This window comes from Salmo trutta, chromosome 4 (assembly GCF_901001165.1).
Source record: "Salmo trutta chromosome 4, fSalTru1.1, whole genome shotgun sequence".
NCBI classification, from domain to species: Eukaryota; Metazoa; Chordata; class Actinopteri; order Salmoniformes; family Salmonidae; genus Salmo; species Salmo trutta.
The window spans coordinates 21,122,659-21,142,597 of record NC_042960.1 but is presented as its reverse complement, the minus strand read 5'-3'; the positions used below and the strand labels follow the sequence as shown (position 1 = coordinate 21,142,597).

Genomic DNA, 19,939 nt, shown 5'->3' with positions numbered 1-19,939 from the left:
GAGCGAGAGCGAAGGTTGCGACGGCGCAATACCATCTGAGTAGGGGCAGAGTGAGTAGTGTTGGAGGAGAGCGAGAGAGAAAAGGATACAAGGTAGTGGTCGGAGACTTGGAGGGGAGTTGCAGTGAGATTAGTAGAAGAACAGCATCTAGTAAAGATGAGGTCAAGCGTATTGCCTGCCTTGTGAGTAGGGGGGGACGGTGAGAGGGTGAGGTCAAAAGAGGAGAGGAGTGGAAAGAAGGAGGCAGAGAGAAATGAGTCAAAGGTAGACGTAGGGAGGTTAAAGTCACCCAGAATTGTGAGGGGTGAGCCATCCTCAGGAAAGGAACTTATCAAGGTGTCAAGCTCATTGATGAACTCTCCAAAGGAACCTGGAGGGCGATAAATGATAAGGATGTTAAGCTTCAATGGGCTAGTGACTGTGACATCATGGAATTCAAAGGAGGAGATAGACAGATGGGTCAGGGGAGAAAGAGAGAATGTCCACTTGGGAGAGATGAGGATTCCAGTGCCACCACCCCGCTGACCAGATGCTCTCGGGGTATGCGAGAACACGTGGTCAGACGAGGAGAGAGCAGTAGGAGTAGCAGTGTTTTCTGTGGTAATCCATGTTTCCGTCAGCGCCAAGAAGTCGAGGGACTGGATAGGCTCAGCATAGGCTGAGATGAACTCTACCTTGTTGGCCGCAGACCGGCAGTTCCAGAGGCTGCCGGAGACCTGGAACTCCATGTGGGTCGTGCGCGCTCGGACCACCAGGTTAGAGTGGCAGCGGCCATGCGGTGTGAAGCGTTTTTGTGGCCTGTGCAGAGAGTAGAGAGCAGGGATAGACAGACACATAGTTGACAGGCTTCAGGAGAGGCTACGCTAATGCAAAGGAGATTGGAATGAAAATTAACTAAACCACTGGGGAAGCGAAAGAGCAGGGCCTCCCTCACTAACCATTCACTGAAACACTCAAATATAACTTTCCCAACTTTCACTTTAGAAATTATAATCGATGTAAACTACAGTGGTTCAATGTTTCCAGGAATAGGCTCAAACTTAGTTTATTCAGCTAGATAACTTGGGTGAAACCCACCCAGTGCACCGTATCCTATGACGCCGTAGCAAACTAGCATGCTAGCATCCAATAACACACGGTTAGCACCAATACTTGGTTACAACAAACTACCAATGGATCATTCGTGTCCGTGTCTAGTTCCTTTCATAACGCAGAAGTAATTAAACGTTGGCTAGCTAACACAAAGACAGTCCTGCTAGCTACACAAGTGGACTACACAACTCAAAAGTTCAGAAAGTTAAGCTTACGTTGCAAAAAATGTATTGACTAAAAATGATACAGTAATGCTAGCTGGTAGAGTTGGCTAGCTAGCAGTGGCTGCGTTTACCTTTATCTTTGATACAAAGACAACTATGTAGCTAGCTAACATTACACTAATCAAATGCCTTCTCGAACATGTGAACTTTCATGTGCCTTAATAACAAACTTGTATGCCATCTGTAAATACGAATAAAATTGTTAAATAGCAACCTTCCCACTAGCCATGATTGGCTGAGATAATGAGTGTGCTGGATATGCCGAGAGTTTGGATTGACCTGCCATATAGCACAATTCTGTCTAATTGAGCTGGTCAGTATGTGTAGAGTAATCCTGTCTAACACTGCTTTTTTATGTATCAGTATTAAAACTTAACAGAAGACTCCAGTATGCAAGTATCCATTTCAATAGAACGTCACTGCAACAACTGTTTCAGAGCACTCTCGTCTGAGTGTACCAGAGCGCAGGATAACTGATGAATTTACGAACACTCAACACCAGTTGAATATGGCTGGTGTCAGTAAACGTCAGCAAAAAAGCGTAATTAAATTGTTGCCAGGAGCACAGTTACAGTCCCCAACGCTCTGGATAACATGAAAACAGCCTAGCCAGCTCTGCTAGGGCGAGTAAAATGGTCATAGTTTGGGTGGGGGCTAAAGCTTAAGATGATTCTTATGGCATTGCACACGGTCAATGTGAACCAGAGTGACTTGACACAACAACGGGCCAAGCAAGCTGTACATACAAAACGGAAACGACACAGGACATCTTATATAATGAACGGGGTTGCAGTCTGCCGTGAAGCATTCATCCATGTATATGGGTAAGAGTCTAGCTACAGTTACAGATCTTACACGTTTCTGCTAGTTATAGCCTAATGTTAGCTAGCTAACTAGCTAACATTGAACCTATTTGGTTAACTTTAGCTAGCTATGACAATTGGTTTGTATAGCTAGTACTCTATGGATTGGGATTATGGTTCTTTGTTTAGCTAGCTAGCTCCTAGTATGAACAAAGGCTCCTTAAAGCTGACGGTTAGCTAGCTATGACAATCGGTTTGTATTGCTAGTACTCTATGGATTAGGATTATGGTTCATTGTTTAGCTAGCATGTCTAACAACAGACTCCACTTCGCCAAATGATTACATGACCCATCGAGTTAGCCAGGTGTGTCTGACAGTGATTACGGCTATCTATTGTATAATAATGCCAAAATATTTGTATCTGGAATTGTCTTTCAGCATCAGCAGAACACGCCTGACTCTCCTCCTCCAGTCATACATTGAGAATGGTCTAATGCCTCCCATCAAAAAGAGAGCTGGCCCAAGCAAGAACAGGTTACACCTGAAGCATGAGGACTTGCAGCGAATTGTGAACTTCATCAACAACTACGTAGACGATAATGCAATAGTATTACCAGGATGCCACCCAGGACACAAACCCTTTGGTGGAAAGCTGCTGCCATCCCATGTGACAAAGCAGCATTGTGGCGTCTCTACAAGGAATCGATGACAACGCTTGGTATGCAAAGCATAAACAACACGTTTTGATTATTTAATTGACCTCGAACATGATTGGCTCTACTTTTATTGATCTCACATTATTTTTGTATTTTCCAGAGGCACGTGTAGCCGGGCTCTGTGTTATTAACATCCAGTTTCCAAGATGATGTGTCGGTATGCAGTGCTGCTGCTCTGCACATTTGTAGGTAAGTGAAACTTACTTGATAATGATGCATTAAAAAATTATATTACGTTTTACGTTACATTTTCTTTTCATTAACTTGTCTTAATGTTATTTTGTTGTTTGCAGGTGCACTATCCTTCTGACCCTATGCAGCCAGGTTCCATCTAGTTTTTAACTCCTCGCAACTGCAATGGCCAAAATAAGAACAAGTTTGTGCTCTGGTATTGTGTCTGGCGGACCATGCACAAGCTCCACTACAATCTGGACCTTCACTTCCTGATCACAGGCCACACCAAGTTTGCCCCCGACTGGTGTTTCAGCCTCATCAAGCAGCGCATCAGAAAGACCAGAGTGAACACTTTGTCTGAGATTGCTAGTGTTGTGAAGGACAGCACTGTGACAGGGGTCACCATCCAACAGCTGGTTGGACTGGAAGATGGTACGGTGCTGGTAGACAGCTATGGCTGGCAACAACACCTGACTCCGTACTTCAGGTCGCTGCCACAGTTCGAGCAGTACCATCACTTGAGGTGAATATAATTTTCATTGCATTGTATGAGGTTATCCTTCTTATCTAAACTTGGGAGGTGAATTGATGTTATGCAAGGTTGTAACGTCTTCTAATTTTTTTTGTTATTTCCTGTTTTACAGCTTCAATGCTCTGGAGCCTGGTGTTGTTGTCGCCAAGGAGCGTTCGGACTCAGTCGGGACCAGGTTTCTGCAGCGCAACGCTGACATCCTTCCTCCCATAGGTGGTCTGCCTGTACAAGCACCACCTAGACTGGACACAGCTAGACAAACGTATGTTTTTGAGAAGATCAGGGAGTTTTGCGATGAAGAGGCTATGGACATCACATGCCCTGCACCAAAGTCAAGGGGAGGACAGAAACAGGCTCTCCAAATATAGATTCCATGGTTGATACGTGTTTCGGATGGACCAGTCATCAACACTATCTGCAGTGCTTCTATTCAAATGACTCTCTCCTAACACACGCTACTATTTTTTTTAAATCCTGCTGCTCAGCCACTTTACCCCTGATTGTATGCATATAACTTCCTCATCTACCACTGCTATTGTTATTGATATTGTTCTTGTACATACTGTATATTATTTTATTTATATTGACACTATCTGTTTCTGATATTGTTACTATGCAAGTAACCATTTGGCTGTACCATTTACACCTTCTGTAGAGACCCATCCACTTGGCTAGATGTGGTTGGGGTTTTTAGCATTTCTTAGACAAGTGTGTCTGGGTAAGCGTCATCTAATATTTATTAAATATTTTTATCTGGACACTTTCTGTTTACCTGGAACTTGTCCTTATTGTAGGCTACTACTTTTACCACTTTTAGTCTTAATCTTTACTACACTACTCACTGTTTTAGCACATGACCTCACATCTGAATCCTTAAAGAGATGGGTGGGGCTGGCTTTCAAGAGTGTGTGAACAATGCTGAATGGGTGTAGACAAAGGAGAGCTCTCCAGTACGTACCAAAACATTCAAAGGCCATTTTCTCAAAAGTGAGTTTACAAGTTTATCAACTTTCAAACCAGAATTACTTTCCCATTGTTCCTCAAAAATACAGTGTATGATATACCATTTTGTAGCTTATGTAATCTCTACTTCTATCCAATGTAAAAATCACAATTTCAAATTTTGCTACCTAAGACCGGTCGGTCATATTTGTGTAATTTATTTCCTTCTTAATGTGTTTGAGCCAATCAGTTGTGTTGTGACAAGGTAGGTAGTCACCTGGAATGCATTTCAATTAACAGGTATGCCTTGTTAAAAGTTAATTTGTAAAATGTCTTTACTTCTTAATGCGTTTGAGCATACCGGTTGTGATGTGACAAGGTAGGGGTGGTATACAGAAGATAGCCCTATTTGGTAAAAGACCAAGTCCATATTATGGCAAGAACAGCTCAGATAAGCAAAGGGAAATGACAGTCCATCATTACTTTAATAAAAATGTTAATACATTTTTGATTTTATTTAATTTTTATTTCACCTTTATTTAACCAGGTAGGTCAGTTGAGAACATTTTCTCATTTACAACTGCGACCTGGCCAAGAAAAAGCAAAGCGAGTTACACATAAACAAACTTACAGTCAATAACACAATAGAAAAATCTATGTACAGTGTGTGCAAATGTATAAGAGTAGGGAAGTTAGGCAATAAATAGGCCATAGAGGCGAAATAATTACAATTTAGCATTAACACAGGAGTGATAGATGTGAGGATGATGATGTGCAAGTAGAGATACTAGGGTGCAAAAGAGCAAGAGAATAAATAACAATATGGGGATGAGGTAGTTGGGTGTGCTATTTACAGATGGGCTGTGTACAGGTACAGTGATTGGTAAGCTGCTCTGACAGCTGATGCTTAAAGTTAGAGAGGGAGATATAAGACTCCAGCTTCAGTGATTTTTGCAATTCGTTCAAATCATTGGCAGCAGAGAACGGGAATGAAAGGCAGCCAAAGGGAGTGTTGGCTTTGGGGATGACCAGTGAAATATACCTGCTGGAGCGCGTGCTACGGGTGAGTGCTGCTATGGTGACCAGTGAGCTGAGATAAGGCAGGGCTTTACCTAGCAAAGACTTAAGATGACCTGGAGCCAGTGGGTTTGGCGACAAATATGTTGTGAGGGCCAGCCAACGAGAACATACAGGTCGCAGTGGTGGGTAGTATATGGGGCTTTGGTGACAAAACGGATGGCACTGTGAAAGACTACATCCAGGTTGCTGAGTAGAGTGTTGGAGGCTATCAAGGATCGGTAGGATAGTCAGTTTTACGAGGGTATGTTTGGCAGCATGTGTGAAGAAGGCTTTGTTGCGAAATAGGAAGCCGATTCTAGATTTAATTTTGGATTGGAGATGCTTAATGTGAGTCTGGAAGGAGATTTTACAGTCTAACCAGACATCTAGGTATTATAGTTGTCCACATATTCTAAGTCAGAACCGTCCAGAGTAGTGATGCTAGTCAGGCGGGCGGGTGCGGGCAACAAATCGGTTGAAGAGCATCCATTTAGTTTTACAACCATTTAAGAGCAGTTGGAGTCCACGGAAGGAGGGTTGTATGGCATTGAAGCTCGTTTGGAGGTTTGTTAACACAGTGTCCAAAGACGGACAGATGTAAACAGAATGGTGTCGTCTGCGTAGAGGGGGATCAGAGAATCCCCAGCAGCAAGAGCAACATCATTGATATATACAGAGAAAAGAGTCGGCCCGAGAATTGAACCCTGTGGCAGCCCCATGAGACTGCCAGAGGTGTGGACAACAGGCCCTCCGATTTGACACACTGAATTCTATCTGAGAAGTAGTTGGTGAACCAGGCGAGGCAGTCATTTGAGAAACCAAGGGTATTGAGTCTGCCGATAAGAATGCGGTAATTGACAGAGTTGAAAGCCTTGGCCAGGTCGATGAAGACGGCTGCACAGTACTGTCTTTTATTGATGGCGGTTATGATATTGTTTAGGACCTTTAGCGTGGCTGAGGTGCACCCATGACCAGCTCGGAAACCAGATTGCATAGTAGAGAAGGCATGGTGGGATTCGAAATGGTCGGTGATCTGTTTGTTATCTTGGCTCTCGAAGATTTTAGAAAAGCGGGGCAGGATGGAAATAGGTCTATAACCATTATGGATATGGGTCTATTTAAGACATGAAGGTCAGTCAATCTGGAAAATGTTAAAAACTTTGAAAGTTTCTTTATGTGCAGTCAAGCGCTATGATGAAACTGGCTCCCAGGAGGAATGCCACAGGAAAGGAAGACCCAGAGTTACCTCTGCTGCAGAGGATAAGTTCATTAGAGTTTCCAGCCTCAGAAATTGCAGCCCAAATAAATGCTTCACAGAGTTCAAGTAACAGACACATCTCAACATCAACTGTTCAGAGACTGCGTGAATCAGGCCTTCATGGTCGAATTGCTGCAAAGAAACCACTACTAAAGGACACCAATAAAAATAAAATACTTGCTTGGGTCAAGAAATACGAGCAGTGGACTGGTGTAAATATGTCCTTTGGTCTGCTGTGTGCAAATTTGAGATTTTTGGTTCCATCCACGAGTCTTTGTGAGACACAGAGTAAGTGAACTGATGAGCTCCACATGTGTAGTTCCCACCGTGAAGCATGGAGGAGGAGGTGTAATGGTGTGGGGGTGCTTTTCTGGTGACACTGTCAGTGATTTATTTAGAATTCAAGGCACACTTAACGAGCATGGCTACCACAGCATTCTGCTTCTGGACTATCATTTGTTTTTCAACAAGACAATGACCCAACACACCTCTAGGCTGTGTAAGAGTTATTTGACCAAGAAGGAGAGTGATGGAGTGCTGCATCAGATGACCTGGCCTCCACAATCACCCGACCTCAACCCAATTGAGATGATTTGGGATGTGTTGGACCACAGAGTGAAGGAAAAGCAGCCAACAAGTGCTCAGCATATGTGGGAACTCCTTCAAGACTGTTGGAAAATCATTCCAGGTGAAGCTGGTTGAGAGAATGCCAAGAGTGTGCAAAGCTGTCATCAAGGCAAAGGGTGGCTACTTTGAAGAATCTCACATATAAAATATATTTCAATTTGTTTAACACTTTTTTGGTTACTACATTATTCACATGTGTTAATTTATAGTTTTGAGATCTTCACTATTATTCTACAATGTAGAAAATAGTAAAAATAAAGAAAAACCCTTCAATGATTAGGTGTGTCCAAAGTTTTGGGTTGGGAGGGAGACTAGCATCCCTGTAGAACGCTTTTGACAATCTTGTAGTCCATGCTCCGACTAATTGAGGCTGTTCTGGGGGCAAAGGGGGTGAAATGTAATATTAGGAAGGTGTTCCTAATGTTTTGTACACTCAGTGTATGTTAGAATTTAAGGAAGAGTCATCTGATCCTAGATCTGTGGTTGAAGGCAACTTCTACCCAGCTGGCTTGTTTTAATAGGATCAGGGGGATAGAATAGAAAGTGCTGACAGAGAAGGAGAGAGGGTTAAAGCCGGCCCCTACTGAGACTAAGTCCTACTCCCCACTGTTCAGGGACTCAAGGTGAGCTAACCAACACACAGGTGTGGTATAGTAGGAGGCATGTTAAAGCAACCCAACCGTCTGGTTTGTATCATTTGTAAAGCCTGTGGTTCAATCTCAATACTTTTGTGTCCTCCTCTTAACTCCTTTCCTTCATCTGCCCTAAAATGAACTGGGAGAGCGAAAAGCACAGGCTCCTCGACGGTATCCGACACACAGATTTACCCTCTGTGTTTTCAGACAAAGGAAATAGGGCGGGGATAGGAAGCCACTTTAGACTATTGAGATGCCCCTTGTGTATCAGCAGCAATCCCAGAGTTTCAAAACGTCAAACCCACACTGATGTTTTATTATGACAGCGTGAGAAGCTGTGAAAGGGAGGATCAATTTCTGTGTTTTGTGTATTGTTGGATGGATGAGGCAACTTGATGTATTTTATTATTTATTGTAAAATAAAATGCATTCATTCTGGAGTGGTGCCGCAAAGGGCCTTAAACATAGAAAGGGAGTGGAGGAGGGTGACCTCCCTGAGACTTTGCCACCACAGCCACTTTCATCCATCTCCATAATCCTCAAATCCCACTCAGGGTCAGGAGGACTCAATGACACCACTACTGCAACATGCTTATTTTGTATTCATTCATCAAATTAGCTGTATATCGGTGTGATATATAACCTAATAGGCTGTTTATCTATATCTACATTACACTTGGATTAAGTGTCTGTGTGGAGTGGGAACTAAAGGACTGCTTATCTTGAGGTCTGTGATGACTATGGACAGTGCACTATGCTGACTAGAGGTAAAGGTAAGACTACATGAAACTGAATGTAGTATTTTATTCAGTAAACAAAGTTGTGGTCCTTGTAATTGTGATATTATTTCATCTGTTGTCAAGATAAAATCATAACAACATTAGCAGTAATATATAGATGTCTAGTATGCCTCTATAATTCACCCAGAAATGTTTTTATCTACTTTGTTGTCATTATGTAAACCCTGTTGTATTGAATACATTCATTATATCTAAACATGCAGTTTTACAATGCAAGAACATTTATGTTTTTGGCATAAGGACAATATGTCTCCATTTGCTTTGTGTTTGATAGGCTACCCAGACTGGCTGCCATGATCAGCACATCAAGCACTCGTCCGTTTCTGGCGGTTGCGCCTCGCATTTCTCCAAACATGGCCACAGACACAGAGGAGGACAGTGAGGATGAAATGTAAACAATACATACAGTTGAAGGCAGAAGTTTACATACACCTTAGCCAAATACATTTAAACTCAATTTTTCACAATTCCTGACATTTAATCTTAGTAAAAATTCTCTGTCTTACGTCAGTGAGGATCACCACTTTATTTTAAGAATGTGAAATGCCAGAATAATAGTAGAGAGAATGATTTATTTTTGCATTTATTTATTTCATCACATTCCCAGTGGGTCAGAAGTTTGCATACACTCAATTAGTATTTGGTAGCATTGCCTTAAAATTGTTTAACTTGGGTCAAACGTTTTGGGTAGCCTTCCACAAGCTTCCCACAATAAGTTGGGTGAATGTTGGCCCATTCCTCCTGACAGAGCTGGTGTAACTGAGTCAGGTTGGTAGGCCTCCTTGCTCACACACGCTTTTTCAGTTCTGCCCACAAATCTTCTATGGGATTGAGGTCAGGGCTTTGTGATGGCCACTCCAATACCTTGACTTTGTTGTCCTTAAGCCATTTTGCCACAACTTTGGAAGTATGCTTGTGGTCATTGCCGATTTGGAAGACCCATTGCGACCAAGCTTTAACTTCCTGACTGATGTCTTGAGATGTTGCTTCAATATATCCACATCATTTTCCATCCTCATGATGCCATCTATTTTGTGAAGTGCACCAGTCCCTCCTGCCACAAAGCACCCCCACAACATGATGCTGCCACCCCCGCCGTGCTTCACGGTTGTGATGGTGTTCTTTGGCTTGCAAGCCTCCCCCTTTTTCCTCCAAACATAACGATGGTCATTATGGCCAAAGAGTTCTATTTTTGTTTCATCAGACCAGAGGACATTTCTCCAAAAAGTACAATCATTGTCCCCATGTGCAGTTGCAAACCATCGTCTGGCTTTTTTTATGGCGGTTTTGAAGCAGTGGCTTCTTCTTTGCTGAGTGGCCTTTCAGGTTATGTTGATATAGGACTCGTTTTACTGTGGATTTAGATACTTTTGTACCTGTTTCCTCCAGTATCTTCACAAGGTCCTTTGCTGTTGTTCTGGGATTGATTTGCACTTTTCGCACCAAAGTACGTTCATCTCTGGGAGACAGAATGCGTCTCCATCCTGAGCAGTATGACGGCTGCGTGGTCCCATGGTGTTTATACTTGCGTACTATTGTTTGTACAGATGAACGTGGTACCTTCAGGCATTTGGAAATTGCTCCCAAAAATGAACCAGACTTGTGGAGGTCTACAATTTATTGTCTGAGGTCTTGGATGATTTCTTTTGATTTTCCCATGATGTCAAGCAAAGAGGCACTGAGTTTGAAGGTAGGACTTGAAATACATCCACACGTACACCTCCAAATTGACTCAAATGATGTCAATTAGCCTATCAGAAGCTTCTAAAGCCATGACATCATTTTCTGGAATTTTCCAAGCTGTTTAAAGGCACAGTCAACTTAGTGTATGTACATTTGTGACCCACTGGAATTGTGATACAGTGAATTATAAGTGAAGTAATCTGTCTGTAAACAATTGTTGGAGATATTACTTGTGTCATGCACAAAGTAGATGTCCTAACCGACTTGCCAAAACTATAGTTTGTTAACAAGAAATTTGTGTAGTGGTTGAAAAACGAGTTTCAATGACTCCAACCTATGTGTATGTAAACTTCCAACTTCTGTATAACTGTATATAGCTACCTGTTGGTCCAATTGTTGTTTGATACTGAACTTTATTGATGTCGCCGTGTTTTTATTGGCTGTATTTTAAATATTGTTTGTTGTTTCCAGAGATGAAACTTCTCCTGGCCCAGGGCGTCTGTTCAATGTCAACAACAGTAACAACAATGAGGAGTGAGTCAGTCCCCATAGACTGTGTGTGTGTGTTGTGTGTGTGTAGTAGTGGTAGTAGTAGTTTTATTACATTACATGTTGGCCATAAATGGCAACTAAAAATGTAATTCGTAAACAGCACATACAAGTAAGCAAAAACAGCAACAAAAATCAGGAAGTTTATTTATTATTTTACCTTTATTTAACTAGGCAAGTCAGTATAGAACAAATTCTTATTTACAATGATAGCCTAGGAACAGTGGGTTAACTGCCTTGTTCAGGGACAGTAAAACAGATTTTTACCTTGGGGATTTGAGCTTGCAACCTTTTGGTTAATAGTCCAACGCTCTAACCACTAGGCTACCTGCCGCCCCAAAGTTAGGATGGGAGCTGAAGCAGTTAGTTTTGGTAGCGTCAATGTCCTCCTGAGTGGTGGGAGGCAGCATCACGGTCACAGGGATGAAGCATGGCGGTCACAGCCAGGGGGGAGTCGTGGGACAGGATCAGATAGGTCCAGAGTCATTAAGCAGCGCACCCCGTACACTAGCGGTTCTGGGGGGGGCAGTACCCCTGTGACAACAATTTTGGACCCCCTTCTGGCCCCCCTAAATGTGGAGTATGAAATAAGTTTTACATAACTCATTTTTACTATTGTTCTTTTTTTACATCCGTTATTAGACAGTGGCAACGTGGAACATGGTCTTTTGCCTGCTAATGCCTGCAATGCAGTGAAGAAAGCGATATGACAACAATAACGTCTAATGTAACTGGCCCCTCTAACAGTACAACTGGCCCCAGCTTGGCCCCCCCAGTTGAAATGGCCTAGAACCGCCACTGATCCCGTAGCGTAGCCACTTGACTTTGACAGCTACTCCTCCACTACCAAAAAGTAGCACCCATCTGGGTGATGTTGCTGACGCCAGAAAGCTCACCACTTATCAGTAGTGCAAAGTAGGCTATTACAGTCCTCAAGCCTCTGCCATCCCCGCAAGCCATCTCAACTGTCCTTCCGTTTCGGACTTCTCCTCAACCTCAAGCCACGGCATTTCAAAATAAAACACTGCTACTTTGTCAGTTTGCTAGCTAGTAGCTACCTAGCAAACATCCACAATGGTACGATGTGGGTGAAAATATTGTCTCCACGTAGGCTACCCACATTGGGCGGATGCACCTTTGCTCATTGGCTCCACATGGACCCCAAAGTCATTGGGCCAGTGTGGCCCAGTGTGGGCAGACCATATCTGGTGGACGCAGCTCTCACTTTACCTGAAATAAGCCCATCTTTTCCCAGAAAACATACCCACATTAGCACGATGTGGGCCCAATGCGGGTTAAAAGATTGGACCCATGTAGGCTGCCCACATTGGACATATGCGCCTTTGCTTATCGGCTCCACATTGGCCCCACGGCAGCTGGCCCCAAGGGCAGCCCTCACTTTGCCTGAAATAAGTCCACCCTTTTGGATCTGCTGACTGTTACAATGTATCAGAAATTATTTACAGAGAGACAGCAGCACAGTCTGCTAGCCATTACAGCTGCCATGGCAACTCTCAGTGTGTGTGTGTGTGTGTGTGTGTGTGTGTGTGTGTGTGTGTGTGTGTGTGTGTGTGTGTGTGTGTGTGTGTGTGTGTGTGTGTGTGTGTGTGTGTGTATGTGTCATAAAATGTGTCCTTTTACCCTAGGGAGGAGAAGAAAAAGAAGAAAAAGGAGAAGAAAGAAAAGAAAGAGAAAAAAGAGTAAACACCTAATTTGTCCCTCATTTCCATGAATGCTGCATAGTTAGATAGAAGAGAGGTTACATGCACAAAAGCTTCAGAAACTTGTATTTGTTTTCTCAGGAAAAAGAAAGAAAAGAAGAAGCAGAAAGAGCAGGAGGAGAAAGAAAAGGAGGAGAAAGAAAAGGAGGAGAAAGAAAAGGAGGAGAAAGAAAAAAAGGAAAAAGAGGAAAAGGAGAAAAAGGAGAAAGAGAAAAAGGAGGGGTGTGTATGATAGTAATATCTCACCCGAAGCGATATACTGATATCAGCATTGATATCTGTATATGACTCTGTTTAAATTAAATATTAAGTATATTATTATTATGTTTAATGTATTAAGTATTAAATTAACTTCTCCATCTTCCTTTCCTTGCAGGGCCAAAGAAGTGTTTTTCATCAATCCAGCGGGCAGTCTGTACTACAACTGGCTGTTCATTATCACAATACCAGTCATGTACAATTGGACCATGATAATAGCCAGGTAAAAATGTACAGTTTAAAATATATAGTTTGTTTAAAATATATAGTTAAGTTAGTGGCATGGAATGGATTCTGAGGTTAAAACAAGTTATTATTTTTCTTTTTTTACTTTTTTTACTTTTATATAGTACCAGTCAAATGTTTGGACACACCTACTCATTCAAGGGTTTTTCTTTATTTTTACTATGTTCTACATTGTAGAATAATAATGAAGACATCAACACCATGAAATAACACATATGAAATCATGTAGTAACCAAAAAAGTATTAAACAAATTGAAATATATTTTATATTTGAGATTCTTCAAAGTAGCCACCCTTTGCCAGCTTTACACACTCTTGGCATTCTCTCAACCAGCAGAGAATGATTTTCCAACAGTCTTGAAGGAGTTCCCACATATGCTGAGCACTTGTTGGCTGCTTTTGTATCACTCTGCGATCCAAATCATTCCAAACCATCTGAATTGGCTTGAGGTCTGGCGATTGTGGAGGCCAGGAGACTCATTTATAAAACTGTGCATAGGTTTCACGTCAAAAGGTGGCATATGGACAAAACGCAGAAAGTGCTTATGCACAAAAATATTCAGATTTATAACACAGTGCACACGCACGTCCCACGCCGTCTTGTCCCACACTTTTAACGCCGATAGCTGCCTATAAATAGTCAGTGAAACACGACTAATTAATATTCATCCATACTGACTGCATGACGACAATGACGGCAAATCCCGACAGAAAGGCTAAAAAAAGACATTTCATCCAGTGTGAAATGGAAGTTCTTGTAGGGGAAGTTGAACCAAGAAAAAATATATTGTTTGGTGTGGGCATTAGAAATGCCAAAAATGCGTTTGAGTGGTAGCATGTGGCGGGCTCTGTGAACGTTGCTGGCTCAGAAGGTCGGACCCTCTCAGAAATAAGAAGGGGTCCAACATAAAAGTGGAGGCCAAAAGGCCTTACACAGACAAAGTGTTTGTGCCACAGGTGGGGGAAAGGGGACATCGGAGCTCAACCCCCTTGATGAGCGACTTGCCAGTATTATAGGGGAATCCCTCCTGAGTGGAGTAGTGACGGAGGTGGAGGGGGACACGGACATGCAAGATGCACCGGATGATCCAGGTATGTAATTAGTATTCTCTTGTTTGAATAGAGTAAACCAAATGCATTGAGGTTGGTGTTGAAACATTTATTTACACAAACAATTATGACATTTTCAAAATAAATTGTCACTGCGTGTTCCAGCGGGGCCAGTGGTGCTGCAGCTGAGCAGGAGCTGAGTGCGCCCAGCCTCGGTGTCTCCAATGCACCTCGTGCGTCACAACCTTCCAGCGGCCGTGTCCTCACAGATGCAGTCCTGCAACGCAAAGAGACACCATCGACGCTATTAATGAGGTTGCCAAGGAGTCGAAGTGGGACAGGCACGGCTTGGTTTCTGCGGGTCCTTCTCTGTAAAGCTGGGCCCACTACAGCACAGAGATCCAAGAGAACAGCGCTTGGTAATCGGAACGGGCTCCTAATTCACTCATCATCATTGGCCAGTAAATCTGGCTAGGTTCTGAAAATTGGTTCTCTCAGAATTATTCCATTCGCCAAATCTTCCAACAGTGCCAAAGCAGCCATCATGCATCATAACACATTGTAATTGCATGTCTTTTAAATACCCACTCATTTGATTGTAAAAGCTACCCAATTGCGTAACACCTTCAGGTATGGTAATTACCCTGATTGTAACTGACAATGACAGGGCCATTATCACATTGACAGTTCTGCTCAATGTGTACAATATTGTAACTGTGCACTCGTATCTGCCCGCCTGAGGCATCGAAAACGGCATTAGTTTAAACGTAATTTGTCCTACATTTCATAACATGCAAGTATTGTTTAATTACAGATCCAATTAAATATGAATCCCGATTAAACTGTACAACATATTAGGGGTTATTTTACAAAAACATATCTCCGTTTGTATGTATTATCCTAAATCGTGTTTTTTTTGTGCACTCCAGGGAACTCTTCATACATAATATGTGAGAGGTAACATTTAGATTTATTTTACACAATGGTATCAAATTCAAAGAGTTTCTCGAGTTTCATCCTCCTGCCATCGGAGTCGCAGTTTCTCATTTCTCCAGTATGGGTCAAAGTGTCCGTGGAGGACCGCACATTCTCTGTGTAAGGGTCAAATAGCCCTTACACAGCCTAGAGGTGTGTTGGGTCATTGTCCTGTTGAAAAACAAATGATAGTCCCACTAAGTCCCACAAACCAGAAGGGATGGCGTATCGCTGAAGAATGCTGTGGTAGCCATGCTGGTTAAGTGTGACTTGAGTTCTAAATAAATCACTGACAGTGTCACCAGCAAAGCCCCCCCACACCATCAGACATCCTCCTTCATGCTTCACGGTGGGAACCACACATGCAGAGATCATCCGTTCACCTACTCTGCGTCTCACAAAGACACAGAGTAGGTCTCACAAAGACACAGACATATTTACACCGGTCTAATGTCCATTACTCAAGTTTTTTGGCCCAAGCAACTTTCTTCTTTTTTTTGGTGTCCTTTAGTAGTAGTTTCTTTGCAGCAATTCGACCATGAAGGCCTGATTCAAACAGTCTCCTCTGAACAGTTGATGTTGAGATGTGTCTGTTACTTGAACTCTGTGAAGCATTTATTTGGGCTGCAATCTGATGTGCAGTTAACTCTAATGAACTTATCCTCTGCAGCACAGGTAACTCTGGGTCTTCTTTTCCTGTGGTGGTCCTCATGAGAGCCAGTTTCATCATAGCGCTTAAAGGTTTTTGCGACTGCACTTGAAGAAACTTTAAAAGTTCTTTACATTTTCCGCATTGACTGATCTTCATGTCTTAAAGTAATGATGGACTGTCATTTTCCTTTGATTATTTGAGTTGTTCTTGCCATAGAATGGACTTGGTCTTTTACCAAATAGGGCTATCTTCTGTATACCACCCCTACCTTGTCACACCGCAACTGATTGGCTCAAACGCATTAAGAAGGAAAGAAATTCCACAAATTAACTTTTAAGAAGGCACACCTGTTAATTGAAATGCATTCCAGGTGACTACCTCATGAAGCTGGTTGAGAGAATGCAAAGAGTGTGCAAAACTGTCAAGGCAAAGGGTGGCTACTTTGAAGAATCTCAAATATAAAATATATTTTGATTTGTCTAACACTGTTTTGGTTACTACATGATTCCAAATGTGTTATTTCATAGTTTTGATGTCTCCACTACTATTCTACAATGTAGAAAATAGTAAAAATAAAGAAAAACCCTTGAATGAGTAGATGTGTCCAACATTTTGACTGGTACTTTATATAAACAAAGTGTAAGACAAAAATTGCTTTTCCAGTAAATTCTTCTTTTGTATAACTTCATATTATCTTCTTACTCACCTGCAAGTAATTTCCCACTCGAAGTACTGGGTGCATTTCCTTTTAAAGACTCACAATTTGTTTAAGAGATGCTTGTATTAAAGCATGGTTGAGCATCTAACAGTTTTCTCTGCTCTGTCTCCTGTGTGTCAGGGCCTGCTTTGAGGAGCTGCAGCATAATCACCTAGTCACCTGGATGATTCTGGACTACATCTCTGATGTCCTCTACCTGGCTGACATGGCCTTCAGGACCAGGACAGGTGTGTGTGTGTGTGTATGAGTGTGTTTTAATTTCCTTTCATTTAATGTTTTATGTCCGCACTTTCAAATTGATACATCACATGTCGCAGTTCTATTATTACGCATGATACTTTTATTATTTCTTACAATATATTTTCTCAGCCTACCTGGAGCAAGGCCTGCTGGTCAAAGACAAGAAGCTGCTGTGGGAACGTTATATCAGCAGCCTCCAGTTCAAGCTGGACGCCATCTCCATGCTGCCCACCGATGTGTTTTACATCTACCTGGGGATCAACTACCCCGAGATCCGCCTCAACAAGCTCCTCCGAATCACGCGTATGATGGAGTTTTTCACCCGCACCGAGACCAAGACCAACTACACCAACCTCTTCCGCATCTCCAACCTGGTCATGTACATCATCATCATCATCCACTGGAACGCCTGCCTCTACTACTCCTTCTCTAAGGTCTTTGAGTTTCTCAGCTGCTGGATGTACTTATTGTGATGTCGATATCTGCTTGTCATATGCATTTCTTAGACGTGTTTTGTCCTATGCCCAAAAGTACTTGTTTAATGCTTTCATTTCTTTGTGCTTTTATGGTGTACATTTATTATACAAAAATCGGGTAATCAATTAATCAATTAATCTAGTCCATCGGCTTCGGCTCTGACCCCTGGGTCTACCCGGACCTGAATGACCCAGAAGAGCCAGAGTTCGGCGAACTGGGGAGGAAGTACTCCTTCAGCCTCTACTGGTCCACGCTGACGCTGACCACCATCGGCGAGACGCCATCACCGGAGCTAGACTCAGAGTTCTTCTTCCATGTGCTGGACTTCCTTGTGGGTGTGCTTATCTTCGCCACCCTGGTGGGAAACATCAGCTCCATGATCTCCAACATCAGCGCTGCGAGGGTCGAGTTTCAGGCACGCATCGACAACATCAAGCAGTACATGCAGGTGCGTGTGTGGGGTTCGTAAAGGAGCCATCAAAGTACTGAGGATTTGTTGATTCAAATGTTGGTGCACTATTACACTTTATAGAAATTATGTTAGCGCCCATTGTGGGGTTGGAAGGGCAAGTGGTGCGTCACAACTGTAGTTAGTTGTCTTATATATCATGAATACGAGTCAATTTCTCCCTATAACACCTCTACAGAAGTGGAAGGTGGATAAGGACCTGGAGCTGCGAGTCATCACGTGGTTCGACTACCTGTGGACCAACGACAAGGCTCAGGACGAAAGGGAGACGCTGCGGTACCTGCCCGACAAGCTCAGGGCCGAAATCGCCATTAACGTCCACCTGGATACTCTCAAGAAGGTCCGCATCTTCGCTGACTGCGAAGCGGGCCTGCTGATTGAGCTGGTGCTCAAGTTGCAGCCCCAGGTCTTCAGCCCTGGCGACTACATCTGTAAGAAGGGCGACATCGGCCGTGAGATGTATATTGTCAAGGAGGGCAAGCTGGCGGTGGTGGCTGATGATGGCATCAAGCAGTTCTGCGTGCTGGGAGACGGCAGCTACTTTGGGGAGATCAGTATCCTAGCGATAAAGGGTTCTAAGGCAGGGAACCGGAGGACGGCCAACATCCGCAGCATTGGCTACTCAGATCTCTTCTGCCTGTCCAAGGATGACCTGATGGAGTCATTGACTGAGTACCCAGAAGCCAAGGGCATGCTGGAGGAGAAAGGTCGTCAGATCCTGCTGAAGGATGGCCTGCTGGAACTGGACCCTTCCAAAATTATCCCCGAAACCACAGAAATTGAGGAAAAGGTTGGAACTTTTAAAACTTGCCTTAAAATATATTTCCTTTACATAACTGCCTTTTTGAAGAGTTATCTGTTCTTGTTTTTAGTATTTTAATGCACAAACTGTAAGACTTAAAAAATGTTGTACAACGTAAAGTGCATTCTAAATGTGACATTTTATTATTATTATTTTTATTTAAGGTGAACCGCATGTACAGCAACCTGGAGTTGATGCAGGCCAAGCTGAAGAAGCTGCTGGGAGACTACAGCATCAGCCAGAGGGCCACGAGGGAACGCATCGCTGAGATAGAGCGGCTGACTGGAGAGGTTGTAGCAGAGGAGGACCTAGATGAGGAGGAGAAGGAGGGAGGGGAGGAGGAGAAAAAGGAAGGGGAGGCAGAAGAGAAGAAGGATGATGAGAAGAAAGAGGAGGAGGAGGAGAAGTAGATTTCTTGTGAGGAAAAAACAGACACTTTTTTGTGTGGTCTTAACACAATTTGAGCTAACTGGATATAGACCATTAGAAAAATAAAAACTGCTTGAATTGAAGTCTGCTGGAATATTGGTTAAAACTATTTTTTTCTGGTTGAAGGGTTTTCAGCTTTTGGGAAATCTATGATTTTTGAAACCTGATGTAACAGACTTATTACACTATTTGTATTAAGATAATTCAACTACTAGAGGGCACCAGAGGCCATAAAACTGTGGATCACTTTCACACTGGTCTTTTTAAAGTGTTTGGACCCCATATGTAACACACAAACTGACCACATGAAGAAAGTATATGATATGAATTGGCAAACTGCCAGTCGGAAAGAAATACTGCCCAAGCTTGACTATTGTGCTGTAGTTAACCCTCAAACTACTCAAACTACTATCAATATTTTTTAGCATAGCCCAAAGTTAGTTTATTAAATTCTTCAAATGTTTCATGACTTTGTCAATCAAAGGGATCTGTTGGAGTGATCTCTACCTGATAGACAGATAACCTGCACAGATGGAGCATGTTATGTTCTCACCTTTGGTTATAACTAAGTATGATCGCGTAAAAAATCTAAATTGCCTTAGATATATGCTTAGTTGCAGTCAAAACAGCTCATAAATGTCTGTCAATGGCATAAATACTTGGTAGAACTGTGATACAATAACCAACTACCCTCTGAATGTAGACATAGTGCTGTATTGGTGTGTATTCATAAAAAAATACCGGAATTCCTATAATGCCCTTCAACATTCTATGTATGCAACTTCTTATGGTATTTTGATTGCTATA

The 19,939-nt window shown here is 42.6% G+C and overlaps 1 protein-coding gene and 1 long non-coding RNA gene across 2 annotated transcripts; both read left to right on the top strand.

The window, feature by feature from the left end:
• The first annotated feature begins 2,745 nt into the window (after positions 1 to 2,745).
• Positions 2,746 to 3,255, top strand: LOC115191514 (uncharacterized). Its single transcript, XR_003877715.1, has 3 exons — positions 2,746 to 2,838; positions 2,937 to 3,025; positions 3,130 to 3,255. It is a non-coding gene; the product is annotated as an uncharacterized LOC115191514 (long non-coding RNA).
• A 5,350-nt stretch (positions 3,256 to 8,605) lies between these two features.
• On the top strand, positions 8,606 to 19,212 carry cnga1a (cyclic nucleotide gated channel subunit alpha 1a). The gene is made up of 11 exons (XM_029750119.1): positions 8,606 to 8,836; positions 9,138 to 9,254; positions 11,018 to 11,080; positions 12,742 to 12,795; positions 12,898 to 13,038; positions 13,193 to 13,297; positions 16,836 to 16,942; positions 17,085 to 17,389; positions 17,575 to 17,880; positions 18,080 to 18,691; positions 18,868 to 19,212. Exons 2-11 carry the CDS (start codon positions 9,157 to 9,159, stop codon positions 19,111 to 19,113), a joined length of 2,037 nt encoding a protein of 678 aa, XP_029605979.1. The 5' UTR covers positions 8,606 to 8,836; positions 9,138 to 9,156; the 3' UTR covers positions 19,114 to 19,212.
• The last annotated feature ends 727 nt before the right edge of the window (positions 19,213 to 19,939 follow it).

Coding starts and splice junctions, on each gene's coding strand:
- cnga1a (XM_029750119.1), top strand. CDS start 9,157: ATGATCAGCACATCAAGCACTCGTCCGTTTCTGGCGGTTGCGCCTCGC. Junction 16,943..17,084: donor GGCCTTCAGGACCAGGACAG/GTGTGTGTGTGT, acceptor ATATTTTCTCAG/CCTACCTGGAGCAAGGCCTG. Junction 18,692..18,867: donor CCACAGAAATTGAGGAAAAG/GTTGGAACTTTT, acceptor TTTTTATTTAAG/GTGAACCGCATGTACAGCAA.